This window comes from Mauremys mutica, chromosome 1, assembly GCF_020497125.1.
Source record: "Mauremys mutica isolate MM-2020 ecotype Southern chromosome 1, ASM2049712v1, whole genome shotgun sequence".
Taxonomy (NCBI): Eukaryota; Metazoa; Chordata; order Testudines; family Geoemydidae; genus Mauremys; species Mauremys mutica.
The window spans coordinates 366,979,037-366,995,122 of record NC_059072.1 but is presented as its reverse complement, the minus strand read 5'-3'; the positions used below and the strand labels follow the sequence as shown (position 1 = coordinate 366,995,122).

General features: G+C 45.7%; 2 protein-coding genes across 2 annotated transcripts; both read right to left on the bottom strand.

Annotated features, from left to right (window-relative positions):
- Window positions 1–64: 64 nt before the first annotated feature.
- LOC123350390 (olfactory receptor 52E4-like) lies at window positions 65–1,012 on the bottom strand. The gene has a single exon (XM_044988953.1). The coding sequence runs from the start codon at window positions 1,010–1,012 to the stop codon at window positions 65–67; it is 948 nt and encodes a 315-aa protein (XP_044844888.1).
- Window positions 1,013–11,073: 10,061 nt separating this feature from the next.
- LOC123350383 (olfactory receptor 52N2-like) lies at window positions 11,074–12,021 on the bottom strand. The gene has a single exon (XM_044988940.1). The coding sequence runs from the start codon at window positions 12,019–12,021 to the stop codon at window positions 11,074–11,076; it is 948 nt and encodes a 315-aa protein (XP_044844875.1).
- Between the last annotated feature and the right edge of the window lie 4,065 nt (window positions 12,022–16,086).

The following is a 16,086-nucleotide window of genomic DNA, read 5'->3' as shown; positions in this document are numbered from 1 at the left end:
TACGATGTCACCAGCCAGCTCTGCATGGAGCTCAGTCTGAGATCCAGAGTACCAGGAGAAAACGTTATGGCCCTTTATGAGTAAATAGCCGGAGCAGCCTGCCCCGGATCTGTTTAGTCCTCATCCCATAGATAATGGGGTGTAGCATTGGGGGCACAAGAAGGTACATGCTGGCAATGAGAATGTGGAAATGCAGGGGCACATTCTGGCCAAACCGGTGTGTGAGGAAGGAGAAGAGAACGGGGATGTAAAAGGCCAAAATGACACAGAGGTGGGAGCCGCATGTCCCAAAAGTCTTTAGCCGGGCGTCCCTTCTGGGGAGACTGAAGATGGCTCTAAGTATCTGGATATAGGACACAGCGATAAAAAAAAAATCCAGACCGATCAAACAGGATGCCACAGAGAGGCTGTAGTAACTACTGATGCGAATATCGGCACAGGCCAACTTCACCACGGCCATGTGCTCACAGTACGAGTGGGAGATGATGTTGGTTCTACAATATGGCCACTGCTTTGCCAGGAAGGGAAAAGGTAGTATGAGCATGCTGCCACGCAGCACCAAGGCCAAGCCAATCTTCACCACCATGGAGTTTGTCAGGGTGGTGGAATGTCTCAGGGGATCACAGATGGCCACATAGCGATCAAAAGCCATGGCCACAAAGATCCCAGACTCCATCACTGAGAAGCAGTGAATGAAGTACAGCTGGGTGAGGCAGGCACTGAATTTGATCTCCCTGGAATTGAACCAGAAAATGCTCAGCATTTTAGGTAGGATGGATGTGGACAGTACCAGGTCGGTGACAGCCAGCATGCAGAGAAAATAGTACATAGGCCCATGGAGGCTCGGCTCTATCTTCACAATGAACAGGATGGTGAAATTCCCCAAGATGGCTATGGCGTACATGGCGCAGAAGGGAATGGAGATCCAGACATGGGCTGTCTCCAAGCCAGGAATGCCCAGCAGGATGAAGGTGGAGGGGTTGGTGAACTCAGTTGTGTTGGAATCTGACATGGAGTAGGGGAGAAAGTGTCCAAATGTGAGGCAGAACGGTGTCTCCTTCATGTACCGTTTGTTCCCACTGACTTCCTGTATGTTTCCATGGTGTACGGTGATGGTAGGAGTACAAAAGCCTAGATGGAAAAGCAATGTTAGTATGAGACACTACATGCACTAGTGGAGGCTGTTCTCATGGGTGAAGCAGATTGGTCGCTCTTCACACACTGAAAAATGACATTTTCATTATTCATAGAAATGAATTATGAATAACTGACCCTACTAATGCCAATTCCATATTTCATGCTGCACCACGTTTCTATAATTCCTATACATCACGGTGTGGGAAACCTTAAGAGGCACCAGCAGGAAACACAAGCATGTATACTGGTTATCCATCATTGTTCCTTAATGAAATGAAAGCCAGCTAGGAAGTCCATTCTGTGTGGAGTTCCCCTTCACCTTCTTGCTCAAAATCTGAGAATGCAAAAAAAAAACAAACAAAAAAAACCCTTTCCTAGATATGTGCCAGGGGAAAACATTCCAGCTAGAACAGACCTGAGAGGAAAGGCCTGGACATTGCTAATAGCCACCCCCTGGGAACACCTGCCCATTCAGATGCCTAAGGAATGGGATGGAGAATAACCTACTCTGGATATGAGCTCAGTTTTGGTCACCCAGTCTCTCTAAAAGATACAGCATTTTAAAGGGGGTTTCTGAGACAGGCTGTGAGAATGAAGGAGGTTGCCATATGCAGACAGACTGAAACGTCTGTGACTGTTGAGTTTAAAGAAGAGACAAAGAAGGGGGCATATGATAAGGAGAGAAAAATAAAGAGTGGAACTGATTACATTCACACTGACAATTCCAGAACGGTTCCCAACCAGTGATATCTATAGACATTTAGTGCTACAAAAGGGTTAATTCCCCAAAACTGAGGAAAATTATCTGGACATTTCAAAAAGGATCTTGAAAACTGGAGAGGTTGCAGAAAAGAGCCACAAAAATGATTGGGGGTTGGAGAAAATGTCAGACAGTGAGAGATTTTGAGAGCTTCATTTATTTATCTTACCAAAAGGCGATCAGGCTGAGGAGACTGCCATGGAGTTATAAGAGGCTGTGTGATCTAGTTGAGAAAGGCAGAGTAAGACCTAATGGATGGAAGCTGAACCCAAACAAATTCCAGGTGGAAATAGGGACCCATTTTTTAGCACTTAGGGTGATTAACCATTGGAACAAATTGGGAAGGGAAGTGGTGGATTCTCCAACTCCCCGTGTCTGCAGATGCAGACTGGATGCTTTTATGGAAGATCTGCTTGTGGGCTTGTCTACACTCATAATGCTACAGAGGGGCAGCCTTAGCAATTCAGCGTACACACTACTTACACGGACTCTGGGGTTCTCCCTTCAGCATGAGTAATTCACCCCCCTGAGAGGTGGTATCTAGGTCAATGAAAGAATTCTCCTGTTGACATCATGCTTTCTACACCACGGTTAGATTGGTATGGCTACATTTCTCAGGGGTGTGGTGGAGGGTTGCATTAACAGAGACATAGCATTCAAGACACCCGAGGGGATAATATTCCACTACTGGGTGCTGGTTAGGCCTCAGCTGGAGTACTGTGTCCACTTTGGGCCACCCATCTAGAGGAAGGATGTAGAGAAACTGGAAAGGATCCAGATGCAAGAGACAAAAATTATCTAGGAAATCAATACAAGCCATAAGAGCAAAGACTGAAGGAATGGGGTATGTTTAATTTGGAAAAAGGAGATGAAGAGGGGACATGAGAGAAGACTTCAGCTTCTTGAAAGGGTGCCATAGAAGACATGGAGAAAAGTTGTTCTGCTTTACCACATAGGTTCATATAACTACATCTCTCAGAGGTTGGATTTTTTCTGCTGCTTCAAAAAAAGGCAAATGCAATGCTAGGTAGTATTAGCAGAGGCATAACGTGCAAGTCACAGTAGGATATGTTACCGCTTTCTTCCGCGCTGCTTAGGCCTTAGTTAGAGCAGTGAGTCCAGTGTTGGTCACTGCTGTATAGAAAGGATGTAGATTACCTGGAGAGGATCCAGAGGCCAGTGACAAAGATGATCAAAGGGAGGAAATACAAGCCATATGAGCAAAGGCTGAAGGAACCAGGCATGTTTAGTTTGAAAAAGACAAATTTAAGGGGGAACATGATATCGGTCTTCAGATCCTTGCAAAGCTGCCATAAAAAACTGGAGGAAAGTTGCCCTATCTTGCCACAGAGGGCAGGAGAAGAGGCAATGGGTTCAAACTAGAGCACAGCAAATTTAGATGAAATCTCAGAAAAAAAACTTCCTAACTGTTAGAACAGTAGGACACAGGAACAGTCACCTAGGCAGTTCATGGAAGTTCCTTTACTGGAGGTTTTCCAAAGAAGGCTGGATAGTCATTGTTTGGGACGTTTTAGACACAATCAATCTGCATTTTGACAGGGAGTTAGAATAGAGGATACTTTTGGTCCCTTCTCATCCTGTGGATCTATGATTCTGTGATGTAAAATCCTAGTGTAAAATCCTAATCCTAAAACTAGGTCTTAGTCACACACAGGTTATGGAGCTCAATACAGGGTAACTGACTGACATTTAATGGCTTGTGTTATACGGGAGGTCAGACTGGATGATCAAATGGTCCCTTCTGACACTGAACCCTATGAACCTATCGATAAAGTAACTAGATCAGATATTAATATTTACCGTGTCTCACAACACACAAACAAGGGAACATTCAATTATGTTGAAAGTCTGAACATATAACACTGATAAAAGAAAATTGTTAAAATAATCCATATTTGGCCTATGGGTCATCAGCCGCAGATGGGGATACACAGAAAAGTGTTACATTTTGGTCCATGATACTAGAGCAAACTCATCACCAGTAGAATAAGTCCTGGGACGCTTCATGGCTATGCAGAGTGGAAAGGACCACAAACCTATTCTCTAGCCCATCACTCCCATGTTGCACTGAGTTTGTCGAGCAGGTGAGCTCCACAGCAAGAGATGGGTACCTGTGATTTCTGAGATGGAAGTGTCTTCCCTGGGAATCCCCTTCAGGTAGCCGTGTTCCACACCTCTCTCACCCCAGCATGTACAGCAACATCCCACTCTGAGAGCTGACCAGGGATATGCACCTTTCATAATATAGCTTTGTGAAATCCCAGTGGGGTTCACCCAGCCTCTAGCGGAGAAGTGGCATCTTAATGTAAACAGGCTAGAGAAAAGCCTGTCTGCAATTCTGTGCTATTTATCCAGCTTTAGAAGTAAATAGTAATTAAGGGACCTTCCCAAAGGGAGATGAGAACTCTTGGGCTCTGTGCTGAGTCAGAGAGGAATTGGCTGCTCTGTACATTTGTACATATTAAAAATTATAGTTGATTAGTAAAAAAAACTAGGTATGATGCCTAGGAGGCCTCATGGCCTGATACCCTGTAAATGCCCAAGTTGGATGGGTAGATAGTAGACAGACAGATCTAGAGAAAGATCGCTGAGGGGAGATAGAAACATTTTCAGCAGACAGACAGCTAAATCTGGCCTTAAGGCCTCTTGGCTGGGAGCATCTCCCTGTGCTGGGACCCCTGCTCAGGGTCCCCCCTTGCTTTCTCCAACTGGCATTAACAGCAGATCGAGGGACGTGATCATTCCCCTCTATTCAACATTGGTGAGGCCTCATCTGAGTACTGTGCCCTGGCTGGGATGATTTAGCTGGGAAGTGGTCCTGCTTTGAGCAGGGGGTCGGACTACATGCCTCCTGAGGTCCCTTCCAACCCTGAGATTCTATGATTCTCACTTCACCTTACACCAGACTGCTCCAGTCCCAGCTCTCATAGAATCATAGAATCTCAGGGTTGGAAGGGACCTCAGGAGGTATCTAGTCCAACCCCCTGCTCTATCTCCAGACCCAGCTCCAGCCCCAGCACTGCTGCTGCTCTTCCTCCAGCTCCCTGGGCTGCTTCTCTGGCCCCTCTGGTTAGGGCTGGTGCAGCTCTGCTCCCAGCTCAGCTCTCTGGGCTGCTGCTTTGGCTCCAGCTGCTGTGGCTCTGCTCCCAGCACTGACCTGCTCCCTGGGATGCTTCTCTGACCCCTCTGGCTCTGGCTGCAGCTCTGCTCCCAGATCATCCTGGGCCCCTGCTCCCCCCTTAGCTCGGCCACTCTCTGGCCCAGGTAGCCCCAGCTGATATGGAGTATAGAACCCCTTGGCCTCATGACTTCCTATTTGGCCTGCCTGCCCTGTCAATCCAGCTGACCGGGAGCTTTGGCCTCTCCCCATTATCCCAGGGGCCTCTCAGTCTCAGAGGCCTGTTTTCCCGTGGACCCTTCCCCTTCCTTTTGTTATTAAAAGTCGGCCAATCAAAAATCCTCTCTTACTTTTAGTGAGGGGCTAACAGTCCCTTTCCATCCCCCCGGCTAAAATTCTCCCACAGCCACAATGTTCACACCAGACCCCATATTAACACCATTTACCTCCATCATATTATATAAAAGAACCTATAAACAACTAATAAAAGAAGATTTAACATATTTAACATCCCATGTCCACTTCTATACACTATACATGACAATACTCATTAAAACACTACATAGAACCAATAACACAGTCATCTATAACAGCCAGTAACATCTTAATAGTTCTCTGGGGCCTTCTTAAGACTGGTGCTTTGTTACCCATACTTCATATTCACAGAAGTGGACAAGGCGAGTCACGCCTGACCAAAATGATTGCCTTCTCTGATGAGATAACTAGCACTGTGGATATGGGGAAAGTGATGTATGTGATATATCTTGACTTTAGCAAAGCTTTTGATACAGTCTCCCAAAGTATTCATAGAAGCAACAAAGAATCCTGTGGCACCTTATAGACTAACAGATGTTTTTGCAGCATGAGCTTTCGTGGGTGAATACCCACTTCTTCGGATGCAAGTCACTTGCATCCGAAGAAGTGGGTATTCACCCACGAAAGCTCATGCTGCAAAAACATCTGTTAGTCTATAAGGTGCCACAGGATTCTTTGTTGCTTCTACAGAACCAGACTAACACAGCTACCCCTCTGATACTTGACAAAGTATTCATGCCAGCAAGCTACAAAGTATGGATTGGATTGGATAAATGGAGTATAAAGTGGATATACAACTGGCTACATCATTGGGCTATACAGGTAGTGATCAACAGCTCAATGCTTAATCGGAATCAAGCAGAGTGCCCCAAGGGTCTGTCCTGGTGCCGTTCTTTTTTCAACATCCTCATTAATGATCTGCATGATGGGATGCATTGCACCCTCAGCAAGTTCTCATATGACATGAAGCTGGGGAAAAGGTAGATATGATGGAGGGTAGGGATAGGGTCCAGTGTGAGTTAGACAAATTGGAGGATTGGGCCAAAAGAAATCTGATGAGGTTCAACATGGACAAGTGCAGAGTCCTGCACTTAGGAAAGAAGAATCCCATGCACGGCTACAGACTAGGGAGAGACTTGCTAAGCGGCAGTTCTGCAGAAAAGGACCTGGGGATTACAGTGCACAAGAAGCTAGATATGAGTCAGCAGTGTGCCCTTATAGCTAACAAGGCTAACGGCATATTGGGCTGCATTTCCACAATCATTGGCAGCAGATCGAGGGAAGTGATTATTCCCCTCTATTCGGCATTGGTGAGGACATATCTGGAGTATTGTGTCCAGTTTTGGGCCCCCCACTACAGAAGGGATGTGGACAATTTGGAGAGAGTCCAGCGTAGGGAAATGAAAATGACTAGGGGACTGAGGCACATGACTTACCAGTCGAGGCTGAGGGAACTGGGCCTATTTAGTCTGCAGAAGAGAAGAATAAGGGGGGATTTGATAGCAGCCTTCAACTACTTTATGGGGGGTTCCAAAGAGGATGGAGCTCGGCTCATGGCTTTTTCAAGTTTTGGCAGATGACAGAACAAGGAGGAATTGTCTCAAGTTGCAGTGTGGGAGGACTAGACTGGATATTAGGAGACACTATTTCACTAGGAGGGTGGTGAAGCACTGGAATGGGTTACCTAGGGAAGTGGTGAAATCACCATGCTTAGAGGTTTTTAAGGTCAGGCTTGACAAAGCCCTGGCTGGGATGACTTAGTTGGGATTGGTCCTGCTTTGAGCAGGGGGTTGGACTAGATGACCTCCTGAGGTCCCTTCCAACCCTGAGATTCTGTGATTCTATGAGCCTCAAGGAGTTCAAACTCTCATGCAATGCAAGAGGATCTGGGAAGAAATTCTGACTGAGTTTTGAGGTGTGCTACTGCCAATATACCATTCAGGGTTGTATTTTCTCCTGCAATAGTATTTTGACTTTTGCTTGCCTGTTTGACTTTTTGATATACATACATTGTTATTAATATGTGTAAACAAAGGACAAAGATACTGAGTATTTTGATTCTGACTAGCCAGAGTGGGAACTCGTAAGTGCACTTAAATTGTTAGTGGAGCGCACACTTTAAAGATTGCTTTAACCCCTGTCTCAAGGCAAGTTCAAGCAACCAGTTGGGAGGGGCAACAGGGTATTGGGGGAAAGGTATACAACATAAAAGGCCAAAGTAATGCCTACCCCTGTTCGTAGCACAACCTCACTCCTTTCTCCTCCCATGGGGTACAAAAGTGGTGGGATGAAGACCCCAGACCCATGACCCCCCAAACCAGAACATGACCATCACGTGTAAGGTGTGCCATAAGCAGACAGTTAAGGGTTAATGCCTCTTTTACCTGTAAAGGGTTAAGAAGTTCACCTAGCCTAGCTGACACCTGACCAGAGGAGCCAATGGGGGGGACAAGATGTTTTCAAAGAGGGAGGAGGGAAATCAGTCTTTTGTCGTTCAAAAAAGTTTGTGCCGGAGTGAAGGATCCAGGAATCAGCCATCAAACATTTCTTAAAAGTAGTAAGTGTTTAGAGAATGAATGTATTAGATTTTTTTTGTTTTGTGACTTCATTTTTGCATAAGAGGGAGAATCAAATTGGGTTTCTTTTGTGTAACTTTAAGTTTTTCGCCCAGAGGGACATCTTCTGTGTTTTGAATCTGTTGTCTGTGAGAGTAGCTTGCATGCTAATCTCACAGAGGTATTCATTTCACTCTTTTTCTTTAATTAAAAGTTCTCTGTTAAGAACCTGATTGATTTTTCCTTGTTTTAAGATCCAAGGGTTTCTTGGATCTGGGCTCACCAGGGATTGGTTGGAGGTGAATCAGTCTCAATCCTACCAGGAAAAGGGGGATAAAGATGGGAAATATTTGGGGGGAAAACAGAGTTTCCAAATGACTCTCCCATAAATGTTTGTTTAAACTATTTGGTGGTGGCAGCTACTAGATCTAAGCTGGTTAATAAGCTTAGGGGTTATTCATGCAGGTCACCACCTCTGTACCCCAAAGTTCAGAGTGGGGATGACACCTTGACAGCATGCATTTCTGAGGAGTGGGGAATCAGAACACTAGGAAACAAGGCTCTGCATCATCAGAAGTATGGTACACATGCTTGTGGGAAACTAACCCCATTAAATATTGTATTGCCTGCACTTTGGACCTCTGGTCTTCTGCTTTCTGTCTGCGTGACAAGAACCAGAGGAGAGGGTGAAGGGAAAGCCTTGTAACACCTTGGTGCCGTGATTCGTATGCATCATGTTGGATGGGTGAGTAGCAGCCAGGTAAGTCCTCCTCCGCAACAGCCCATGAGGGCTCTCGTGATGGTCATTGTGTGTTCTGTGAAGCCACCTAAATGGAATTTTTAAATAAATGGATAAAGAACATCAGGGCCCTTATCAGGTGTGGGGTCAACCTGGGATGAGATTGGGAAGGAGATGGGGGAGCTTTTTGGAGATCCCTAGGGAAAGGAATATCAGAAAAGGGGAATGCTACTACCAGGTTTGTGTGTGGGGATGTCATACTGGGTAAAACAGGAAGCTGATCTCCTGCAACATATAAAGGATTTGGAGAGGATAGTGGATCAACAATGGAAAAATAGATACTAGCAGTGGAGGTAGCGGATTTTAAGGCATGCGTCCTAAAACTGCATTAGCTTTTTTAACAGCTATATCACATTGGCAGCTCATAGTCATCCTATGATCAACCAATACTCCGAGGTCCTTCTCCTCCTCTGTTACTTCCAACTGATATGTCCCCAAATTATAACTAAAATTCTTGTTGTTAATCCCTAAATGCATGACCTTGCACTTTTCACTGTTAAATTTCATCCTATTACTATTACTCCAGTTTACAAGGTCATCCAGATCTTCCAGTATGATATTCCGGTCCTGCTCTGTGTTAGCAATACCTCCCAGCTTTGTGTCATCCGCAAACTTTATTAGCACATTCCCGCTTTTTGTGCCAAGGTCAGTAATAAAAAGGATAAATAAGATTGGTCCCAAAACTGATCCCTGAGGAACTCCACTAGTAACCTCCCTCCAGCCTGACAGTTCACCTTTCAGTACGACCCGTTGTAGTCTCCCCTTTAACCAGTTCCTTATCCACCTTTCAATTTTCATATTGATCCCCATCTTTTCCAATGTAGCTAATAATTCCCCACGTGGAAGCGTGTCAAATGCCTTACTGAAATAGAGGTAAATTAGATCCACAGAATTACATCGATCATTGTGTTGCCCAGTCCCCCCCTTTATAGCTCTTCAGAATCATTCTCACCATTTATTCCTACCCTTTGAGTCCTTTCTTTTAATGGGACTACCTGGCAATGCTTTCAGGATCATCTAACAAGCCTTAATTTAATTTAATGACACGCCTTTTGTTATCTTAATCACCCAGCCTCTGTTTATTAACAAATTCCCTGTCCCAAGGGTGGAAGCTGGAAGCAGCATGGAACTCATGACATATCACACTCAAGCAGTGTTGCAAGTGACAGCTCCATCTCGGGCTTCGGTGTGCACCGTGAGCAGACTGCAGGTATGAAATCAAAGTGGGCTAAAGGCCTCTGACCTCCCTAAATGTTGCCTCTGCCTAGTTGGGCTCCCTCTGCTCTGGGGCTGGGATGGAAGCTATTCACTCATGTTTGTTTGTATGAACCATCTTATGTCTTTGGGCTTTTACTGTGCTCTTCGCTCACACTCCTTTTGCCCAAGGGAAGGAGGCTGGGGTGGAGCCATCTGTCTATAAATAAGCTGGTCATTAAAGACTATCAGCCATTAACAAGATCTCGCTGGGACAGAAGAAGGGAGTAACTGCATTCTAGATAGAAACCACTTTTCTCCAGCATCTCTGCAGAGGGTTGGGCATGGAATGAATGGAATTTCCCCAGAAGAGGGAACAGAATGAGGAGGTTGTCATCAGATGCTACCAGTGTGGTGCTCTGCTCTGTTCAGTGTTGATATCAGTCGGCTGCATGCGTGTTCCCTCTGTGTGCTGCCCCGGCTCTGCACAGATAGCTGACACAGCAAACCCCGAGAGAACCCCCAATGACCACAGACTCTAGTAAGGTATGAAGGCACCCGGCCAGGTTATTGTTGAAGAGAAACACAGTCTCCAGCTCTCCTGCATAGAAGTCCAAGGTGCTGCTAAGTGCTGAGTGGGTCTAATATTTATTTAATTTTCTTTCTTTATACAGGAATTAGATACAGTTCTCCTGTCAGCAACTGCTAAGTTATCTGCCAAAAAAGTAGAATTTTCTGAGTAGCCCCTGGAATCATGATTAAAGTTGCCATTACCACCAGATTCTGAAATGGGGCTTGCTTGCCACTGGGGGTGGAGGGAGGGAGTTGGAAATGATCCAGCAAGTGTCAGGGGGAGGGGAATAGAGGAGCAAGTGACAGCTGTGCGGCCTTGGGGCGAAGAAGCAGAGCAGGGGCAGAGCCTTGGGAGAAGAGGTGGGGCAAGGGGGGGGGGTTTCAGGGGTCCAGTTACCAGCAATTAGGAAGGAGGCAACCCAGTGAATGGTACATGAACTGATTCCCCAGTCTGTCATGCTGACATAGCACAGTAATATCAGGAAAGGGTTTAAGTCTCTCTGACCATCCAGCAAGTGATTCAGGAAGAAGGCCCAGCACCATGTCCCCAGTGATCTCTGCTCAGAGCGTGGTCTGAGAGCCAAAGCAACAGGAGAAAACTTTAGGTTCTTTTATGAGTAAAGAGCCGGAGCAGCCTCTCCCGGATCTGTTTGGTACTCACCCCATAGATGACGGGGTTCAGCATGGGGGGCCCCAAAAGATACATGTTGGCAATAAGAATATGTAAATGTTGGGGCACATTGTGGCCATATCGGTGCGTGAGGAAGGAGAACAGAGGTGGGATGTAAGACACTAAAATGACACAGAGGTGGGAGACACAGGTCTGAAAAGTCTTGAGCCGGGCATCCTTTGTGGGGAGGCTGAAGATGGCCCTGAGGATCTGGGTGTAGGACACGGTGATAAAAAACACATCCAGACCAGTCACCAAGAATGCCACAGAGAGGCTGTAGTAACTACTGACACGGATGTCGGCACAGGACAGTTTCACCACGGCGATGTGCTCACAGTATGAGTGGGGGATGATGTTGGTTCTACAATATGGCCACTGCCTCGCCAGGAATAGATGGGGCAGTACGAGCATGCCACCGCGCAGCACCACAGCCAGGCCGATCTTGGCCACCACCGGGTTTGTCAGGATGGTGGAATGTCTGAGGGGATCACAGATGGCCACATACCGATCCAAAGCCATGGCCACGAGGATCCCAGACCCCATCACTGAGAAGCAGTGAATGAAGTACATCTGGGTGAGGCAGGCACTAAAATCGATCTCCCTGGAATTGAACCAGAAGATGCTCAGCATTTTGGGCAGGATGGATGTGCACAGGACCAGGTCGGTGATGGCCAGCATGCAGAGGAAATAGTACATTGGCTCGTGGAGGCTTGGCTCTCTCTTCACAGTGAACAGGATGGTGAAGTTCCCCAAGACGGCTATGATGTACATTGCACAGAAGGGGATGGAGATCCAGACATAGGCCGCCTCCAGGCCAGGAATGCCCAGAAGGATGAAGGTGGAGGGGTTGATGAAGTTAGTTGTGTTGGAATCTGACATGGAGTAGGGGAGAAAGTGTCCAACTCTGAGGTAGAACGGTGTCTCCTGCACATACCGTACGTTCCCCTGACTTCCTTTATGTGCCCAGAGTCTAGGGTGATGGTCGCAGTACAAATGCCTTGACAGAGAGAGACAATGTTACTATGGGGCACTACATGCACAACTGGAGGCTGTTCTCATGGGTAAAGCAGATTGGTCGCCCTTCACACACTGAAAAATGACATTTTCATTATTCAGATAAATGAATTATGAACAATTGAACCTACTAATGCCAATTCCATATTTTATGGTTCTCCACGCATCAACAATTCCTACACATCTGGGACTGTTTAGTTTAGAGAAGAGAAAAAATAAGGGGGCAAGTGATGGAGGAAGACAAAATAAAAGAATGGAACTGATTAAGGCCCAGTTTGACAAAGCCCTGGCTGGGATGATTTAGCTGGGGTTGGTTCTGCTTTGAGAAGGGGGTAGGACTAGATGACCTCCTGAGGTCCCTTCCAACCCTGATATTCTATGATTCTATGATTCTCTATTAAAATGGAGAAACAGAAAACAGTTCCCAACCTGTACTATCTATAGACACTTAGTACTTCAAAGGGGCTAATTCCCCAAAGCTGAGGCAAATTATCAGCAAAACTGACTGGGAGGAAAAATTAGACAAAAAAATGGGAATTAAATTTGGGAGTTCTTCATGGAGAGTATGTTAGATAGCTAAAAAGCCTTGATTCTACAGTCAAGAAAGTGGACAACTTTACCTAAAAACTCCATTCAGTGGCAAAGGGAAAATAACTGTTAGAGGGGGGAAAATCAGTATGTAAAAATGGGGAAAATGGAATAAAGATAGCAAGCAATGCAAATTGGCAGTTATGAAAATTGATAAGGGCATTGATAAGACATCAGGGAATATCCATGACTGGCAGGGCTCAGGGTGACAAAAATGAGATTATTGAAGTACATTAAGAACAAAAGAAATCCTAGAAAAGGTTTAGACCAATTCCTAGAGAGCGAAAGAAAACTTTTTAATGTACCTGAAAAATTAGATGTGTTCATGAAATAGATTTGTTTTGCATTTGGAGATAAGCGGTATGTGGTACTCATATCACATGAGGTGATGAAATACTTTCCAGTCCATCGGCTGTCAGGGAGGATGTTTAACAGCATTTACAGTAGAACCTTAGAGTGATGAACACCAGAGTTATGCACTGACCGAACAACCACACATATCACTCAGAACCGGAGGTACGCGATCAGCAGCAGCAGAGCCACAAAAAGGAAAAAAAACACAAAAACAAATTCAGGCCTAATGCTATTCAATGTTTTCATGAACAATCTGGAAGAAAATATAAAATCACTGCAGATAAAATGTGTGGACGTCTCAAAGATTGGCAGAGTGTGTGCAATGAGGAGGCCAGAGCAGGCAGACAGATTTATCAGGAGCATTTGGCAAGCTTGGCCCATGCAAACTAAATGTTTTAATACAGTCGCATGCAAAGTGATCCTCTTGGAACAGGGAATGCAGGCCCAACCCATAGACTACAGCAGTGTATTATGGAATGCAGGGACCCTCAAAAGAATTTAGGGGTCATTGTGGACACCCACCCAGCTCACCATGAGCTCCCAGTGGGATGCTGTGGCCAAAAGGACTGATGTGATCTTTGGATGCAAAAACAGGGGACTGTTGAGTTGGAGCAGAGGAAGGAGTTTACCTCTGCATGTGGCATTGGTGAAACCAACTGCGTCCACTTGTGGGGTCCACATTTCAAAAAGGATGTTGAAAAATTGGAGAAAAGAGCCCCCAAAATAAGTGGAGTCTGGAGAAAATGCCGGATAGTAAGAGACCTAAAGAGTCTATTTACCTTATTAAAAAACAACAACAACAACAACAACAAACAATCAAGAGAGACATTCCTGGTCAGAAAAAAAAGCGGTTAATAATTAGCTCTTTAACCTGGCAGAGAAAGGGCAGAGCAAGACACAGGTGGAAATGACAGCCAGATTTTTAGCATGGAGGAACAAACTGCAAAGTGAAGTGGTGAATTCTCCAACTCCTCATGTCTGGAGATGCAGACTGGATGCTTTGTGGAAGATCTGCTTGAGGGCTTGTTTGCACTTGTCTGCTGTAGCACTTCAGTGTAGACACCACTTACACAGAGGGCAGGGGTTCTTCCGTCAGCGTAGGTAATCCACCTCCCCAAAAGGGCGTAACTAGGTTGATGAAAGAATTATTTTGTTGACTTCTTTCTGTCTAAGCTGGGGTTAGTCTGAAATAGCTTCACCTCTCAGAGGTGTGGATTATTTTGCTGTTGCAAAAAAAGAAAATGCAATATTGGGATGCATTAACAGAGACATAGAATGCAAGTCATGGGAGGTGATAGTATTCTTCTACCTGGCGTTTATTAGGCCTCCAGGCTTTCCAGCAGATAAAAGTCAGGTAACAACCCCCACTTTAACAGCAATAGCCCTGAAATGCAAGAGGAGGAAGTGGCAGTGTCTGTGCACTAACTCAGATCCTACTCCAAAGGAAGATTTACCTCAGTGGGGCCTGAGAAAAGTATGGGCTAGGGACTCAGAATTTGGTCCTGTGCCAGTCAAATGCCACCTCGGGCTGGAGGCCATCATCTGCAGAGGAAGAAAAGAGAGGGAGCTATTTGCACAGGATACTGGAGCAAACTCTTCACCTGGGGCAAGGGAACTGGGATGTTTAATGGCTGTGCAGAGTGGAAAGGACCACAGACCTATTCTCCATCCCATCACGCCCACGTTGCACTGAGTTTGTTGAGCTTGTAAGCTCCTCAGCAAAAGATGTGTACCTGTGAATCCTGTGATGGAACTGTCTTTCCTGGGCATCCATCTCAGGTAGCTGTGCCCCACATCTCTCTGACCAGAGCATCTGCAGCAGCATCCCATGCTGAGAGCTGACACAGGGGTGTGCACCATTTATAATACAGCTCTGTGCAATCTCACAGGAATTCATTCAGCCTCTAGGGGAGCATCTGAATGTAAACAGGCTGGAGAAAAACCTATCTGTGCTGCTGCATTCTTAAAACATCTTTAGAAGTAAACAGTAATTAAGGGATATTCCCAAAGGGAGATGAGAACTCTTGGGCTTTGTGCTGAGTCAGAGAGGAATTGGCTGCTCTGTGTATTAGTGTATATTTAAAAACTATAATTGATTAGTAAGAAAATTAGGGATAATGCCTAGATCTCCATAGGGTCTGAATCCTGAAAATATCTAGGAAGACTGGGATGATAGTAGACAGGCAGATCTGGAGACAGATGACCGAATGGAGATACAAACACTTTCTGCAGGCACACGGGGCTGTCTCTCAGGGATCAATAAGTCTCATCAGTAACTATTATCATACTGTGCAACACCTTTCATTGAAGGATCTTCAAAACCCTTATCAAACAAAAGTCCCTATGAACATATCCCCATTATACAGATAGGTAAACTGAGGTTCAGGGAAACATGAATGGGCCAAGGTCACATAGAGAATGAATGGCAGGATGACAGGGAGAACCCAGGAGTCCTGACTTCCCTGCCATAACCACGGTCTCTCCATCACACCAAAAGGGAAATGGACTCTCGCTCTGGCAGGGGCTGTTCATTGGGTGGGATTCAGAGGAAAGGCTGGAAGAGGGAGCCTGAGCCTGAGCCATCCTCTCAAGGTGAACCTGAGGTTTTCAGAACTAGCTGGAGTTTGAGAGCTCCCCGCTCCTGTGAGGTGTGGATTTCGGGACTTCCTTCTTCGAATGCAGACTGTACCTCCGTCTTATGAATTCTGAAGACAACCTGTGGGAGCAGAGGAGAGACCAGAGGAGAGGGCAGAGAAAAGAGGGCTGTGATGAAGGAAAGAAGGAGCCATCCTGGAGATCGAACAACGGAAACACCCAAAGGAGTTGAAACTCTTGGGTAATGCAGCAGACTCTGGGAAGAGATTCAGGCAGAGTTTTGACAGATGCTAGCAGCCAGGTTTAGCGAGAAAGACCATCAGAAAATAGCAATCTTCTTAAACAGTGCAGGACTTGAGGCAGTGGACCCCTTCACTATCATGCAACTAAGAA